The sequence below is a fragment of the Mixophyes fleayi genome, chromosome 3, assembly GCF_038048845.1.
Source record: "Mixophyes fleayi isolate aMixFle1 chromosome 3, aMixFle1.hap1, whole genome shotgun sequence".
NCBI lineage: Eukaryota > Metazoa > Chordata > Amphibia > Anura > Limnodynastidae > Mixophyes > Mixophyes fleayi.
The window spans coordinates 20892281-20907210 of NC_134404.1; the positions used below are offsets into that span (position 1 = coordinate 20892281).

General features: G+C 40.0%; 1 protein-coding gene across 1 annotated transcript in view; it reads right to left on the bottom strand.

Annotated features, from left to right (window-relative positions):
* Positions 1-1006: 1006 nt before the first annotated feature.
* The window catches only part of KIF13B (kinesin family member 13B), a 130973-nt gene continuing 117049 nt past the window's right edge, over positions 1007-14930 (bottom strand). Inside the window, exons 38-40 of the mRNA XM_075201196.1 lie at positions 12537-12599; positions 2634-3648; positions 1007-2100 (exon numbers count right to left, since the gene is read on the bottom strand). Of these exons, the coding sequence (XP_075057297.1) occupies positions 1811-2100; positions 2634-3648; positions 12537-12599 (1368 nt within the window). The 3' untranslated portion in view covers positions 1007-1810. The remainder of the gene's footprint in view (positions 2101-2633; positions 3649-12536; positions 12600-14930) is intronic.

Sequence of the window (14930 nt, forward strand, 5' to 3'; positions counted from 1 at the left end):
TGGAATGTTACCTATAAACAGGTCCTGTGAATTGTCTTGTGCTTTGGTTTAATCCGGAAGACCCCCAAAAATGCACCAAACCGTCAGTGGGTGTACGTTGGGTGTCGTCAGACTAATGTTTGTGTAGTGTGCGGTTGTAGGTCAGCGGACAGATTTTCCTAACTATCAACAGGACAAAGACAACTTTGTATGCAGTCACTGCACCTAGAATTATCATGAGCTGCAGAATTGCAGGTGACCATATTTCCAAATACTTTTCAGATGTTTGTCGTAAGAGCACCAAATGGTAATCTGTTGTATCGATATCGAAGCAGATATATTACTACTAGAAATGTGCCCACTGCTTACCAGTCTTTGTGCGATTGTAAACGATCAAGGAAGGGCTTTCGGCTTAGTATACATGGGTGTTGATATGCAGTAAATGAAATTTATCAATGATAGTCCACCAAAATAAAAGAATACAATGGACCTGTACAGCCACGTACTTTCTAACAAGCGTTCGCTTTGCACTTTGTATCAATGTTTACAAGAGTTCAATGTGAAGATTGTAAATCGCAGTCCCATCCCCAATAAAGATAAAACAATGTTCTTTACCCATTACCGACTCCCAGCACACATAAATAACATAAATACAAAAACCTCCACCATCAATAAGCTGAAACATACAAGTGTCAGGAAATGCAGCTAATTCTTCCATAATGCAGAGACACAGCTGTAAGATTAACTGCTGAAATAATTTTTATCATAAAAAACAGTGTATATTATGTTTTTATTACTCCATACACTGTGTTACAACTAAAAAAAATTTAAAAAAATTGGCAAGTTTTTCAGTCACTTTGGTGTTAGAAGTGGGATGAATTTGCTGCTGCAAAAAATGTAATTGATGCATAAATCTAATTTAAATACCAATTAATAACAGGGATAATAAATTCTGTATTTTTCACAAAAATAAGAGTCTATGCCTATGAACCTATAGATAAACAATAGTGAATATTGACCAGACTAATTACTTATTATTATTGGCAAGACTTAAATGTTTTATGTTTTTTTCCATTACTACTTTCCTTATCATTGCATATTACAGTTTCCAAAATATAGTTGTGTATATAACAGGTTTTGTTTATACATACATATCTACATATATGTTCCTGGTCACGTCTGCTATACAAACACTGGTCCCAGTCCAACTTTTCCCTTTAGCATGACTGCTGGCATATTCTGTCTGATCACTAAGATGTGATAATGACATGAACCGTGAGTAGCAAACCACAATTTTGGTCTAATTGAGAGATCAGGCATTTAGAAAATAGAACAGGATGATCTTTACCCTAAAAACATAGGACATAGGTATAAAACATATTTACACATACACACATATATACATGTAGATACGCGTACGTTTAGTTGTTTGTCAGAAGAACGGTCCCGATTCTTGTTATGTTTCGCTAGTTTGTTAGTAATCACGGATAAGAGTGCATATTGGTTACACATCCACACCTCTTAGAAAGAGCCATGACACCATAATTTAAATATCCACAGCTCTAGCCAGGGACCATCTCTGAATAATCCCAAAACCCTCATGCCTGCTTCACGAGACCCATCATGGGATCACAGCTGAGCCTCTCTACTCAGTGTGGAGATCATAGCTACTCCACCCAGGCCTGACGCATGGTCTACAACCATACCTGAAAGCAACATTATGGAATTAGTTAAATAGAAGACTCTGTCATGAGTGGTCATCAGAGATGACTACCTGGTGGAAACTCTTCTTTAGGCTAAATTGTAGGCTGAAATATTAGTAGGCTCTAGGCTAATTGGCCCAGGATTTCCTGTTCTCTGCCTTTTTCTGGGCTTCCCCCTTTATGCTTGCGGCTCTGTCTGGTTTTACCAGGGCAGTCAAAGCAGCAAGATTTCCGGCAGAACCGGTCAGGCTACCGGTCTTACGATTCTCTGTAGCAGCTCCTCCCTGCAAACGCAAGCCAGTGCTTCTTCTTCGGGCCGTACCGGTGGCTTTCTTGACTCTACTGGGCCTCACCAAGACACCGTAGCCCGGGTTACATTTAAAGTACTGCTTGCCGCCAACCGAGCCATCATTTTTACCTGTGATTAAGAAAGAAAAAGTTAACTGGCTCCGAATTCTAAAACTGTAGGTTTTTTTATGTACAATTTTTACACAACATCTTGAAGATGATGGATATGAACTATTATAGGGTATATTGACATTTTCGGAGGCATCAGTAATAAGTCTACATTAGTGGATTTCAATAATCATTTATCTGAGAAACAAGAGCTAATCAAAGTAAATGCAGAGGTCATTATGCTTGGTTCTCAGGATGGGTATAGTCACTTCCGGACCTGTAATCGTATATGAACTTATTTGCCATCCAGATCTCCAAAGGAATAGTTTAATTTATAAGTGACACCCATTATTCACTTCTCAGACACAAACAAACCAGCATAAGCTCATAATTCAAGGTACTTTTTATGCTCTTATGTTATATTGGGTATTTTCAGGTAACAGGTGATTATTAATGTATCTGGAAGTCATACATCTTACATACATTATTCTAAAACCTTAAGCTGCGTACGTCACATGTAGACGTCTTTTGAATAAAGTATCAATAGTTTCTTACCAGCGGGCAGGTCAAGTTCCACACCAACCCACGTTCCTTCTTGGAAGTCTGCTGGGCCAACATATCTCACAATACCATTCTTATTAGTTCCAACAGTTACATATTCCCCGTCCTTCAACCATTCGGGAACCTCCTGAGATTCTTCTGAGTCAGATGCTTCTTCTGCTCGGTCTTCTCCAATGTCCACTTGGTCATCCAATCCTTCTCTACTTCCTTTTAACTTTACTCCTGTCCCCACCTTCTCCACGCTTGATATATCTCCAAGATCGTCTCCGAGCATGCGTGTGAAGGATTTCAGCTCAGACGTCCTTACCTTACGTATTTTGAAAGGTGAAACTACAACTTTGGTCTGCTGAAGTTGGTCAGTCATAAGCAGTGGTTTGGGACCTAGTGCAGATGAATCCTTGTGGTCCTCCTGGTTTTCGGAAGATGGCAAGCTAGCTGTGGTAAGCTTTACTGGTGAAGGTACACTTTTTAAGAGGGTAGTAGTCAATTGGCCTTCAACATTTGCCAAAACAGAAACGTTCTCAGGCTTTCCAATATGATCTACAGATGACATTTCTAGACTTGGCTTGGTATGATGTTCCTTATGATTTAGATCTTTATCAGGAATCTCTTTTTGCAGCTCATTCATAAAATCAATTTTATTTGTGTGAGGACGCTGGTCAGATAGGGTTTCCAGCTTGACTTTGTGGTCTTTATCTGAGGACTGTTGGGAAGAGGGGACTGTAGTTGGACCGATGTCCGTAGCTGTTGGGCTTGGAGTTTGAACTGTAGGCACCTCATTACCTGTAATTAATACCTCTGACAGTGTGGCTGTGGAGACACTGTGGGAGAAGTATCCACTTGATGCTTCACTGAGTGGACTTGGAGGTCCCTCCTGGGGTTCCTGTGCTGGAGACTCACAGGATTTTGCCTGGGAAGGTACTGCTGGTGATTTCTCAGTTTTCTTCTCTTGGGTAGGCGAACGAGCAATCACTGGTTGCTGGACCACTGTCCCTTCCTTGTGGATAACCTAGGGGTTCATAGAAAAAAAAAAAATATGGTTCATTTCAGCTAGTTGACCATGTCAAATTTAGCCAAACACAATGTGACAAAGTATAAACGTATCGCACAAGGACATTCTACCGACTAGTTGGACAGCACCAATGACCATAACAGGAGTGGCAACCGGTGGCACCACCAAGCTGCCTAAAAAAAAATCTGGCAGTGCAAAGCATGAGGTACTAATGGAAGGCTGGACAGGGACATCAGCAAAATGAAAACGTCCCCAACTCTACTGCTTACTCTGCCCCCGCCAAGGAACAACACTTTCATATCACAGTGGGTTATTTAATTGTAGCAATAAGCCATCATCCCTTGCGAGCAGTAGGTACTACAGCATTTACAGTACATATAGTCGTGGCCAAAAATATTGACACCCTCACACTTTTCTCAAATAACTCACAATTTCCTCTAAACATAAAGTTAACAACAGTGTTTGATTTCCACAATTCTTTCTTAGTTAGTATTATAGAACATTTGTTTTTTTATTCTGAATGTAATACTGTAAATCCTACTAAATCATAAAATGAAACAAGACGGCATTGACAAAATTATCGACACCCCAGATTTAGTATTTGGTAGCATAGCCTTTCGTTAAAATTACTGCAATCACTTCCTTCCTATAGCCATGGATGAGCTCCCTGCACCTCTCTACTGGTAGTTTGGTCCACTCTTCTTGTGCAAACTGCTCCCGTTCTCCCAGGTGTGAAGGTTCCGTCTCCCAACTGTTCTCAGAACTCTCTATAGATATTATATGGAATATAAATCTGGACTCATTGCTTCCACTTCAGTACTGTCCAGTGTCTTGTCTTGAACCATGTCTCTGTGCTCTGAAGTGTGTTTGGAGTCACTGTCCTGCTAGAAGACCCATGACCTTCGACAGAGACCCAGATTTCTGACACTGGGTTCAACACTGCACCCCAAAAACACCTGGAAATCTCCAGATTTCATGATTCCATGAGGGCCAGGTGCAGCCCCAAAACATCACTGAACCCCCTCCATGGTTGATTGTAGGGAAGGTGTTAGTTTCTTTTAAAGCTTCATTTTGTCTTCTGTAAACACAGGGATGATGTGATTTACCATAAATCTCTAACTTGGTCCCAGAAAGAACTTTGAACTGTTTTGGCAGACTCCAGTCAGGCTTTCTTATTCTCTCTTACTGGGGGGGTCCTCCAACCATAAAACCCCCTTTCATAGAGTTGGCGACGGAAGGTATAAGTTGAAACTGTCCTACCTTGCGTCTGAAGGTCGGCTTGAATCTGTTTGGCAGTTGACAGAGGAGCTTTCTCCACCAATCCTGCGCTGCAATCTTCAATCAAGTCCTCTCTTGCAGCTACATCCGGAAATGTCGGGTACAGGGATGTCGGATACACTTCCAGGAGCTTTAAACTTCCTGATAATATTATATCTGGCGGAAACAAGTACATCCAGGTCTCTGGAGACTGATTTGCTCAGTGAGATTGTTCATGTTTGGTTCCAATCATCATCCAGACCTCCTCCAACCATTCTCTGGGATTCTATCTTCTCTCCGTACTCATTGCAACACACACAGTGGCACAACAGGAGAATGAATCCTTTTCTTCATTCATGCTCATTTAATGAGTGATTATATTGCAGGCACCTGGTACTCACCACAGGTGAGTTCCGTGTCAAAGTGAAGGGGAATCAGCTGCTTGAAATCTAATTAGGTCTAACAATGTCTAAAAGGTGCCAATAATTTTGTCGGGCCCATTTAAGGATATCCGTGTGGAATAAGATAACACATGTGGATACAAATTTTTTTTAATTAATTTTATCAATTTTCCAGAAGGAAGAGTGCATTATTAGTACTAAACAGGAACAGAGTGGCAATGTTTGTGGCCACTACCGTATACTTTATTCAGCACTAAACCGAAGGACAGTTTCATATCACCTCTTGGATAAGGACAAACTCTGCACAAGGAATATTTTTTTTTTCTCTCCCAATATTTACTTGAAAGCTGATTTATGTGACAGTTCTGGTCCTTTTGCTGTTCAGACTGTAGGATTTATGGGTGCTAGAGAGCTATAGTGATCTATATGTCTCTAACAGTTCTTTGGCTGCACTTAAGGCATGGATAAATCACACATTTTCAACTGGCTGCCAAAGATTTATTTTTCCCTTCCAAATTTTCTTCCCCCCCCTCCCCCCCCCTCCCCCCCCCCCCCTCCATTTTCCCGGGGCCTGTCAATTTACAGGTGAAGAATTTAAAGACAGCTTCTGAGATTAAACAGACCATTTCTCAGATCTATTTCCCAAAGGCAACATGTACTAAACTTGGGTAATCAATACTGTCTGTCAGCATATAGAATTATGAGGGAAGAATACGAGAAGTTTTTGACACGACCTGGAAATTCAATTGCTAGTAACCTAAAACTTCATTGAAGATCAGGGGCTTCCATCTTATAATACAAATACAACAGTAACTGCAGGTAAAAAACCGAGCAGGGCCACACAAATGTTTCTGGCTACACACTGGTTGAACTACAATTCCCAGGATGCTTTGGTAATACATATTAGGAGTGATAGTACATATAGGACTAACTATAAGACACTTGTCACATACATTACATTGTACTGCACCTAAAGAACTTGCCATCAGCCATTTCTTATAGTTTTAACGGCTGTTCTATTTAATTTTCAGATAAGGTTATATTGTCTCCATTGATGAATATTTATAGAGTGTTAGCTCTATGGTACAGTGTTTGTCCCCCATCTCTCAGAAATACGTTGGAGATAGCTCTTTTGATCCCTTATTTGTACAGTGAGATTTTGGAAATACTCCACCACTAACACAGGTTGTAATGGCTAAGCGGTCAATAAGAAGTGTGAGCTCCAGTGTACAAGGTGACGATGGCATAGGAAGTCAATGTGGTTAGAGGGTGGAACTCACTATAGGACTGGAGAGAACACAGCGGGACATATCAGGGACCGCAGGCTTCTAATACATGGAGCGGTTACATATATTTAATAAGTGATAATTACAGACTGAGATGGAAAACAGACTAGGAGAACCGCTGATAAATATGGTTAGAGATCCGAATATCACTTCTCTAACTATGTGTTATTGTGTTACCACTCAACAGAGAAAACAACATCAACCTTAATCATAGAGTAATATATCCTGCACATACTAAATCATACTCCCGAGAGTAACACAGTAATATATCCTACACATCCTGAATCATACACCTGAGAGTAACACAGTAATATATCCTGCACATCCCAAATCATACCCCCTAAGAGTAACACAGTAATATATCCTGCACATCCCAAATCATACTCCCGAGAGTAACACAGTAATATATCCTACACATTCCAAATCATACCCCCTGAGAGTAACACAGTAATATATCCTGCACATCCCAAATCATACTCCCGAGAGTAACACAGTAATATATCCTGCACATACTAAATCATACTCCCGAGAGTAACACAGTAATATATCCTGCACATTCCAAATCATACTCCCGAGAGTAACACAGTAATATATCCTGCACATCCCGAATCATACCCCTGAGAGTAACACAGTAATATATCCTACACATCCTGAATCATACCCCTGAGAGTAACACAGTAATATATCCTGCACATCCTGAATCATACTCCCGAGAGTAACACAGTAATATATCCTACACATCCTGAATCATACACCTGAGAGTAACACAGTAATATATCCTACACATCCCGAATCATACCCCTAAGAGCAAAACAGTAATATATCCTACACATCCCGAATTATACCCCTAGGAGTAACACACTAATATATCCTACACATCCTGAATCATACCCCTGAGAGTAACACAGTAATATATTCCTACACTTCCAGAATACACCACCTGAGAGTAACACAGTAATATATCCTGCACATCCCAAATCATACACCTGAGAGTAACACAGTAATATATCCCTGCACATTCCAAATCATACTCCCGAGAGTAACACAGTAATATATCCTGCACATCCTAAATCATACTCCCGAGAGTAACACAGTAATATATCCTACACATCCCAAATCATACACCTGGGAGTAACACAGTAATATATCCTACACATCCCGAATCATACACCTGAGAGTAACACAGTAATATATCCTGCACATCCCAAATCATACACCTGGGAGTAACACAGTAATATATCCTGCACATTCCAAATCATAAACCTGAGAGTAACACAGTAGTATATCCTACACATCCTGAATCATACACCTGAGAGTAACACAGTAATATATCCTACACTTACAGAATCATACACCTGAGAGTAACACAGTAATATATCCTACACTTCCCGAATCGAAAACACCTGAGAGTAACACAGTATTATATCCTACACTTCCCGAATCACACACCTGAGAGTAACACAGTATTATATCCTACACTTCCCGAATCATACACCTGAGAGTAACACAGTAATATATCCTGCACATCCCAAATCATACACCCGAGAGCAACACAGTAATATATCCTACACTTCCCGAATCACACACCTGAGAGTAACACAGTAATATATCCTACACATTCCAAATCATACACCTGAGAGTAACACAGTAATATATCCTGCACATCCTAAATCATACTCCCGAGAGTAACACAGTAATATATCCCTGCACATTCCAAATCATACTCCCGAGAGTAACACAGTAATATATCCTACACATCCTGAATCATACCCCTGAGAGTAACACAGTAATATATCCTGCACATCCTGAATCATACTCCCGAGAGTAACACAGTAATATATCCTACACATCCTGAATCATACACCTGAGAGTAACACAGTAATATATCCTACACATCCCGAATCATACCCCTGAGAGTAACACAGTAATATATCCTACACATCCTGAATCATACCCCTGAGAGTAACACAGTAATATATCCCTGCACATACCAAATCATACACCTGAGAGTAACACAGTAATATATCCTGCACATCCCAAATCATACACCTGAGAGTAACACAGTAATATATCCCTGCACATTCCAAATCATACTCCCGAGAGTAACACAGTAATATATCCTGCACATCCTAAATCATACTCCCGAGAGTAACACAGTAATATATCCCTGCACATTCCAAATCATACTCCCGAGAGTAACACAGTAATATATCCTGCACATCCTAAATCATACTCCCGAGAGTAACACAGTAATATATCCCTGCACATTCCAAATCATACTCCCGAGAGTAACACAGTAATATATCCTACACTTCCAGAATCATACCCCTAAGAGCAAAACAGTAATATATCCTACACATCCCGAATTATACCCCTAGGAGTAACACACTAATATATCCTACACATCCTGAATCATACCCGAGAGTAACACAGAAATATATTCCTACACTTCCAGAATACACCACCTGAGAGTAACACAGTAATATATCCTGCACATCCCAAATCATACACCTGAGAGTAACACAGTAATATATCCCTGCACATTCCAAATCATACTCCCGAGAGTAACACAGTAATATATCCTGCACATCCTAAATCATACTCCCGAGAGTAACACAGTAATATATCCCTGCACATTCCAAATCATACTCCCGAGAGTAACACAGTAATATATCCTACACATCCCAAATCATACACCTGGGAGTAACACAGTAATATATCCTACACATCCCGAATCATACACCTGAGAGTAACACAGTAATATATCCTGCACATCCCAAATCATACACCTGGGAGTAACACAGTAATATATCCTGCACATTCCAAATCATAAACCTGAGAGTAACACAGTAGTATATCCTACACATCCTGAATCATACACCTGAGAGTAACACAGTAATTTATCCTACACTTACAGAATCATACACCTGAGAGTAACACAGTAATATATCCTACACTTCCCGAATCACACACCTGAGAGTAACACAGTATTATATCCTACACTTCCCGAATCATACACCTGAGAGTAACACAGTAATATATCCTGCACATCCCAAATCATACACCCGAGAGCAACACAGTAATATATCCTACACTTCCCGAATCACACACCTGAGAGTAACACAGTAATATATCCTGCACATTCCAAATCATACACCTGAGAGTAACACAGTAATATATCCCTGCACATTCCAAATCATACTCCCGAGAGTAACACAGATATATATCCTACACTTCCAGAATCATACCCCTAAGAGCAAAACAGTAATATATCCTACACATCCCGAATTATACCCCTAGGAGTAACACACTAATATATCCTACACATCCTGAATCATACCCCTGAGAGTAACACAGTAATATATTCCTACACTTCCAGAATACACCACCTGAGAGTAACACAGTAATATATCCTACACATCCTGAATCATACACCTGAGAGTTACACAGTAATATATCCTACACTTTCAGAATCATACCCGAGAGTAACACAGTAATATATCCCTACACATCCCAAATCATACCCCTGAAAGTAACGGTAATATATCCTACACATCCTGAATCATACACCTGAGAGTAACACAGTAATATATCCTACACATCCCGAATCATACCCCTGAGAGTAACACAGTAATATATCCTACACATCCTGAATCATACCCCTGAGAGTAACACAGTAATATATCCCTGCACATACCAAATCATACACCTGAGAGTAACACAGTAATATATCCTGCACATCCCAAATCATACACCTGAGAGTAACACAGTAATATATCCCTGCACATTCCAAATCATACTCCCGAGAGTAACACAGTAATATATCCTGCATATCCTAAATCATACTCCCGAGAGTAACACAGTAATATATCCCTGCACATTCCAAATCATACCCCTGAGTGTAACACAATAATATATCCTACACTTCCCGAATCATATCCCCGAGAGTAATACAGTAATATATCCTACACATCCGGAATCATACCCCTGAGAGTAACACAGTAATATATCCTACACATCCTGAATCATACACCTGAGAGTAACACAGTAATATATCCTACACTTCCAGAATCATACACCTGAGAGTAACACAGTAATATATCCTACACATCCTGAATCATACCCCTGAGAGTAACACATTAATATATCCTACACATCCTGAATCATACACCTGAGAGTAACACAGTAATATATCCTACACATCCTGAATCATACCCCTGAGAGTAACACAGTAATATATCCTACACTTCCTGAATCATACACCTGAGAGTAACACAGTAATATATCCTACACATCCGGAATCATACCCCTGAGAGTAACACAGTAATATATCCTACACTTCCTGAATTATACGCCTGAGAGTAACACAGTAATATATCCTGCACTTCCAGAATCATACGCCTGAGAGTAACAAAGTAATATATCCTACACATCCTGAATCATACACCTGAGAGTAACACAGTAATATATCCTGCACATCCCAAATCATACACCTGGGAGTAACACAGTAATATATCCTGCACATTCCAAATCATAAACCTGAGAGTAACACAGTAATATATCCTACACATCCTGAATCATACACCTGAGAGTAACACAGTAATATATCCTACACTTCCCGAATCACACACCTGAGAGTAACACAGTAATATATCCTACACTTCCCGAATCACACACCTGAGAGTAACACAGTAATATATCCTACACATCCTGAATCATACACCTGAGAGTTACACAGTAATATATCCTACACTTCCAGAATCATACACCTGAGAGTTACACAGTAATATATCCTACACATCCGGAATCATACACCTGAGAGTTACACAGTAATATATCCTACACTTCCAGAATCATACACCTGAGAGTTACACAGTAATATATCCTACACATACCAAATCATACTCCCGAGAGTAACACAGTAATATATCCTGCACATCCTAAATCATACACCTGAGAGTAACATAGTAATATATCCTACACTTCCCGAATCACACACCTGAGAGTAACACAGTAATATATCCTACACATCCTGAATCATACACCTGAGAGTTACACAGTAATATATCCTACACATCCTGAGTCATACACCTGAGAGTTACACAGTAATATATCCTACACTTCCAGAATCATACACCCGAGAGTAACACAGTAATATATCCTACACTTCCTGAATCATACACCTGAGAGTTACACAGTAATATATCCTACACTTCCCGAATCATACACCTGAGAGCTACACAGTAATATATCCTACACATCCTGAATCATACACCTGAGAGTAACACAGTAATATATCCTACACTTCCAGAATCATACCAGAGAGTAACACAGTAATATATCCTACACTTCCCGAATCATACACCTGAGAGTTACACAGTAATATATCCTACACTTCCAGAATCATACGCCTGAGAGTAACACAGTAATATATCCTACACATACCAAATCATACTCCTGAGAGTTACACAGTAATATATCCTACACTTCCAGAATCATACGCCTGAGAGTAACACAGTAATATATCCTACACATACCAAATCATACTCCTGAGAGTTACACAGTAATATATCCTACACTTCCAGAATCATACGCCTGAGAGTAACACAGTAATATATCCTACACTTCCAGAATCATACGCCTGAGAGTAACACAGTAATATATCCTACACATCCTGAATCATACACCTGAGAGTTACACAGTAATATATCCTACACTTCCTGAATCATACCCGAGAGTAACACAGTAATATATCCTACACTTCCCGAATCATACACCTGAGTGTAACACAGTAATATATCCTACACATCCTGAATCATATTCCTGAGAGTAACACAGTAATATATCCTACACATCCTGAATCATACCCCTAAGAGTAACACAGTAATATATCCTACACTTCCAGAATCATACGCCCATGTGATAGAAGCTGCTCACTTACCGGTTTAGGCCTGAACGCAGCGTCATCAATACTAGCAGACTGGACTATAATCCGAGGGACAGACTGGGAGACATAATAAAAAGAAGATTATTTTTCATTTTTGTTACATCATCACCATAATAGTAATAATAATAATTATAACATGTATGAAGCTGCAATGTTACAGCTCTTGATTTATCTAAAACTGGCAGAACTCAGAATGAACCTATACTGTGTCATGTGACAGGAAGTCATGGGGGGGGGGGGGGACTACATCTCCCAGCATGCCGTGCCAGTGTGCTTAGCTGCAGCTCAAAGCCATGAGTCCTACATGCCGCCTATTTCTTTCTACTGCGTTATTCTACATAAGTGCTTTCACGCAGCACATACGTGTGATATGAGGTTTATATGATAAAGGACGGAGAATATACATAATCGTTTATCTAAAAGGCACCTTCTAAAATATTGCAGCAAAATTAACACTATACATATAAACTATATAACATGAAATTTAGTCTTCACTTAATTGTGCAACTGAATGAAGACTAATTGCACAATTACTCCTTAATTAACTTAATCCGCTCTGTCTGACGGGGAAGGGAAGGTTAACATGTACAAAGAATGACGTTTATATAAACTAGTATCATATAGAAAGTCAATGCAAGCGATGGATAAATATAGAAGCCAGAAGTAGCAGAATATTTGTGTGTCTATATTAAGTCCCCAGCATGTAAGAGACACAACATACAGGAGGATCAGGGAACGGGAGCATCTGCTCGTATTATACAGGAGCTGTGATCATTACACAGTGGCGGAACAGAACACCGCGGCGCGCTCAGGCCAGACCGCCATCTATCTCACGCCTGTAGACATAATGCTCCGACAAGCAGATCTTTACGGGTCCCTCCTGGATTGCAGCCATCAGAAAGCTGAGAAGACCAAGGTCTATTTCCACCTGATCGCCCCATAAATAAGGTTAAGGACGTCTATTATCGGGGCTGTCATAGGGAACGGAGGGACGGATGAGAGGTGTTATCTTAAAGAGTTTAACCGCTTCTGTGCTGGGAAAGAGGGACGCAGCAAGGACAGGGCTAGTCTGCAGCTGCCATATGGGGGACACGTCAGAGTAATTATTACACTAACCAAATATGCTGCAGGCGTGTAAACAGGAATACAACCTACAATATTCAGACCTCAGGGACGCGGATGTTAACCTATATTTTTTTTCCTCTGTTTTTGTACCAAACTGTGTCAGGTGTCCGGAGAATATTTGGGATATGTGGAGGGAAAAAAAAAAAGCAAAAATGCACAAACAGAATTTGTTTATTTAAAATAAACCATCCAAAAAAGACAAAGAAGCAGCAGAAGCCTCTCTCTAAAAAAGAAACACAAGCACACAAAAAAAAATATTCAGCAAGAAGACCCCCAAAACAATTTCTAAAAATGTCAACATGCCCGAGGCCATAACAAGGTCATTTGTAGTTGACGCTCTTTGAAAAAGGGAACAATTCTATCAATGAAGAATAGAATTCAGTAGGTGCTCCATGCGCGTTACCATATCCAGGAAAAAGTCCATCCCACCAGTCACTGACTTGGATCAATAAATAAACTGCCTTGTTAGAAGTGATATATGCTGCAGTGGATTACTTATTTTAACTTTGTAAGGTTTATGGGATACATATAAAACAAGTGAGAACAAAGGAAATAAGTTTCTTTTAATATATTTTTCACTTTGTTACTAATATAGCAGCAAATATTTACATCCGTATAAAATACCCCTTTATCACATGAATGAATACCAGCTTTTTTTTTTGCATAGTTTTCAGCCGAATCCGGGCGTTTTTCGGAGGACACCAGGCTATAGTCGTGTCACGGAGAGGCGGGAATAGTATCAATCGTTATCACTTGGTTTTGGGGAACTGTGATTGTCCAGGGAAAAATGACGTCACTATAGTCGCAGAAATAGCAGAAAACAGGATGTAAAACTGATGGAAACGCAGAACTTTCAGTGCCGGGAAGAGGTGACATTAGGGGTTAATCCATCACATAACGAAAAACCTGTCAGTTTAATATATGTCAGTGAGGCAGGACACCAGCAGCTCAGGATGGATGACAATAATGTCATTTACTGCCACCCATCATTAGTTACTCAGTGCACAAATCATATCTTTGTCAAAACACGAAATAACCTTAATATGGAAGAAAAGTGCAAAAGACAGCAATCTGCCTGTGCTAACTGCACTAAATCACGGAGCGGAACCAGCCAGGAGCCTCGGAGTCCCCCAGCAAGTGCGACCCCCCCGGATTATTAACCTCTCACTGGCACTGTGTCACACAACATGTACATTAAATGCAGGATGATGGGAGATGTAGTCTTAACCACACAACGAGAACCACCGGCTCCATCCTTCTGAC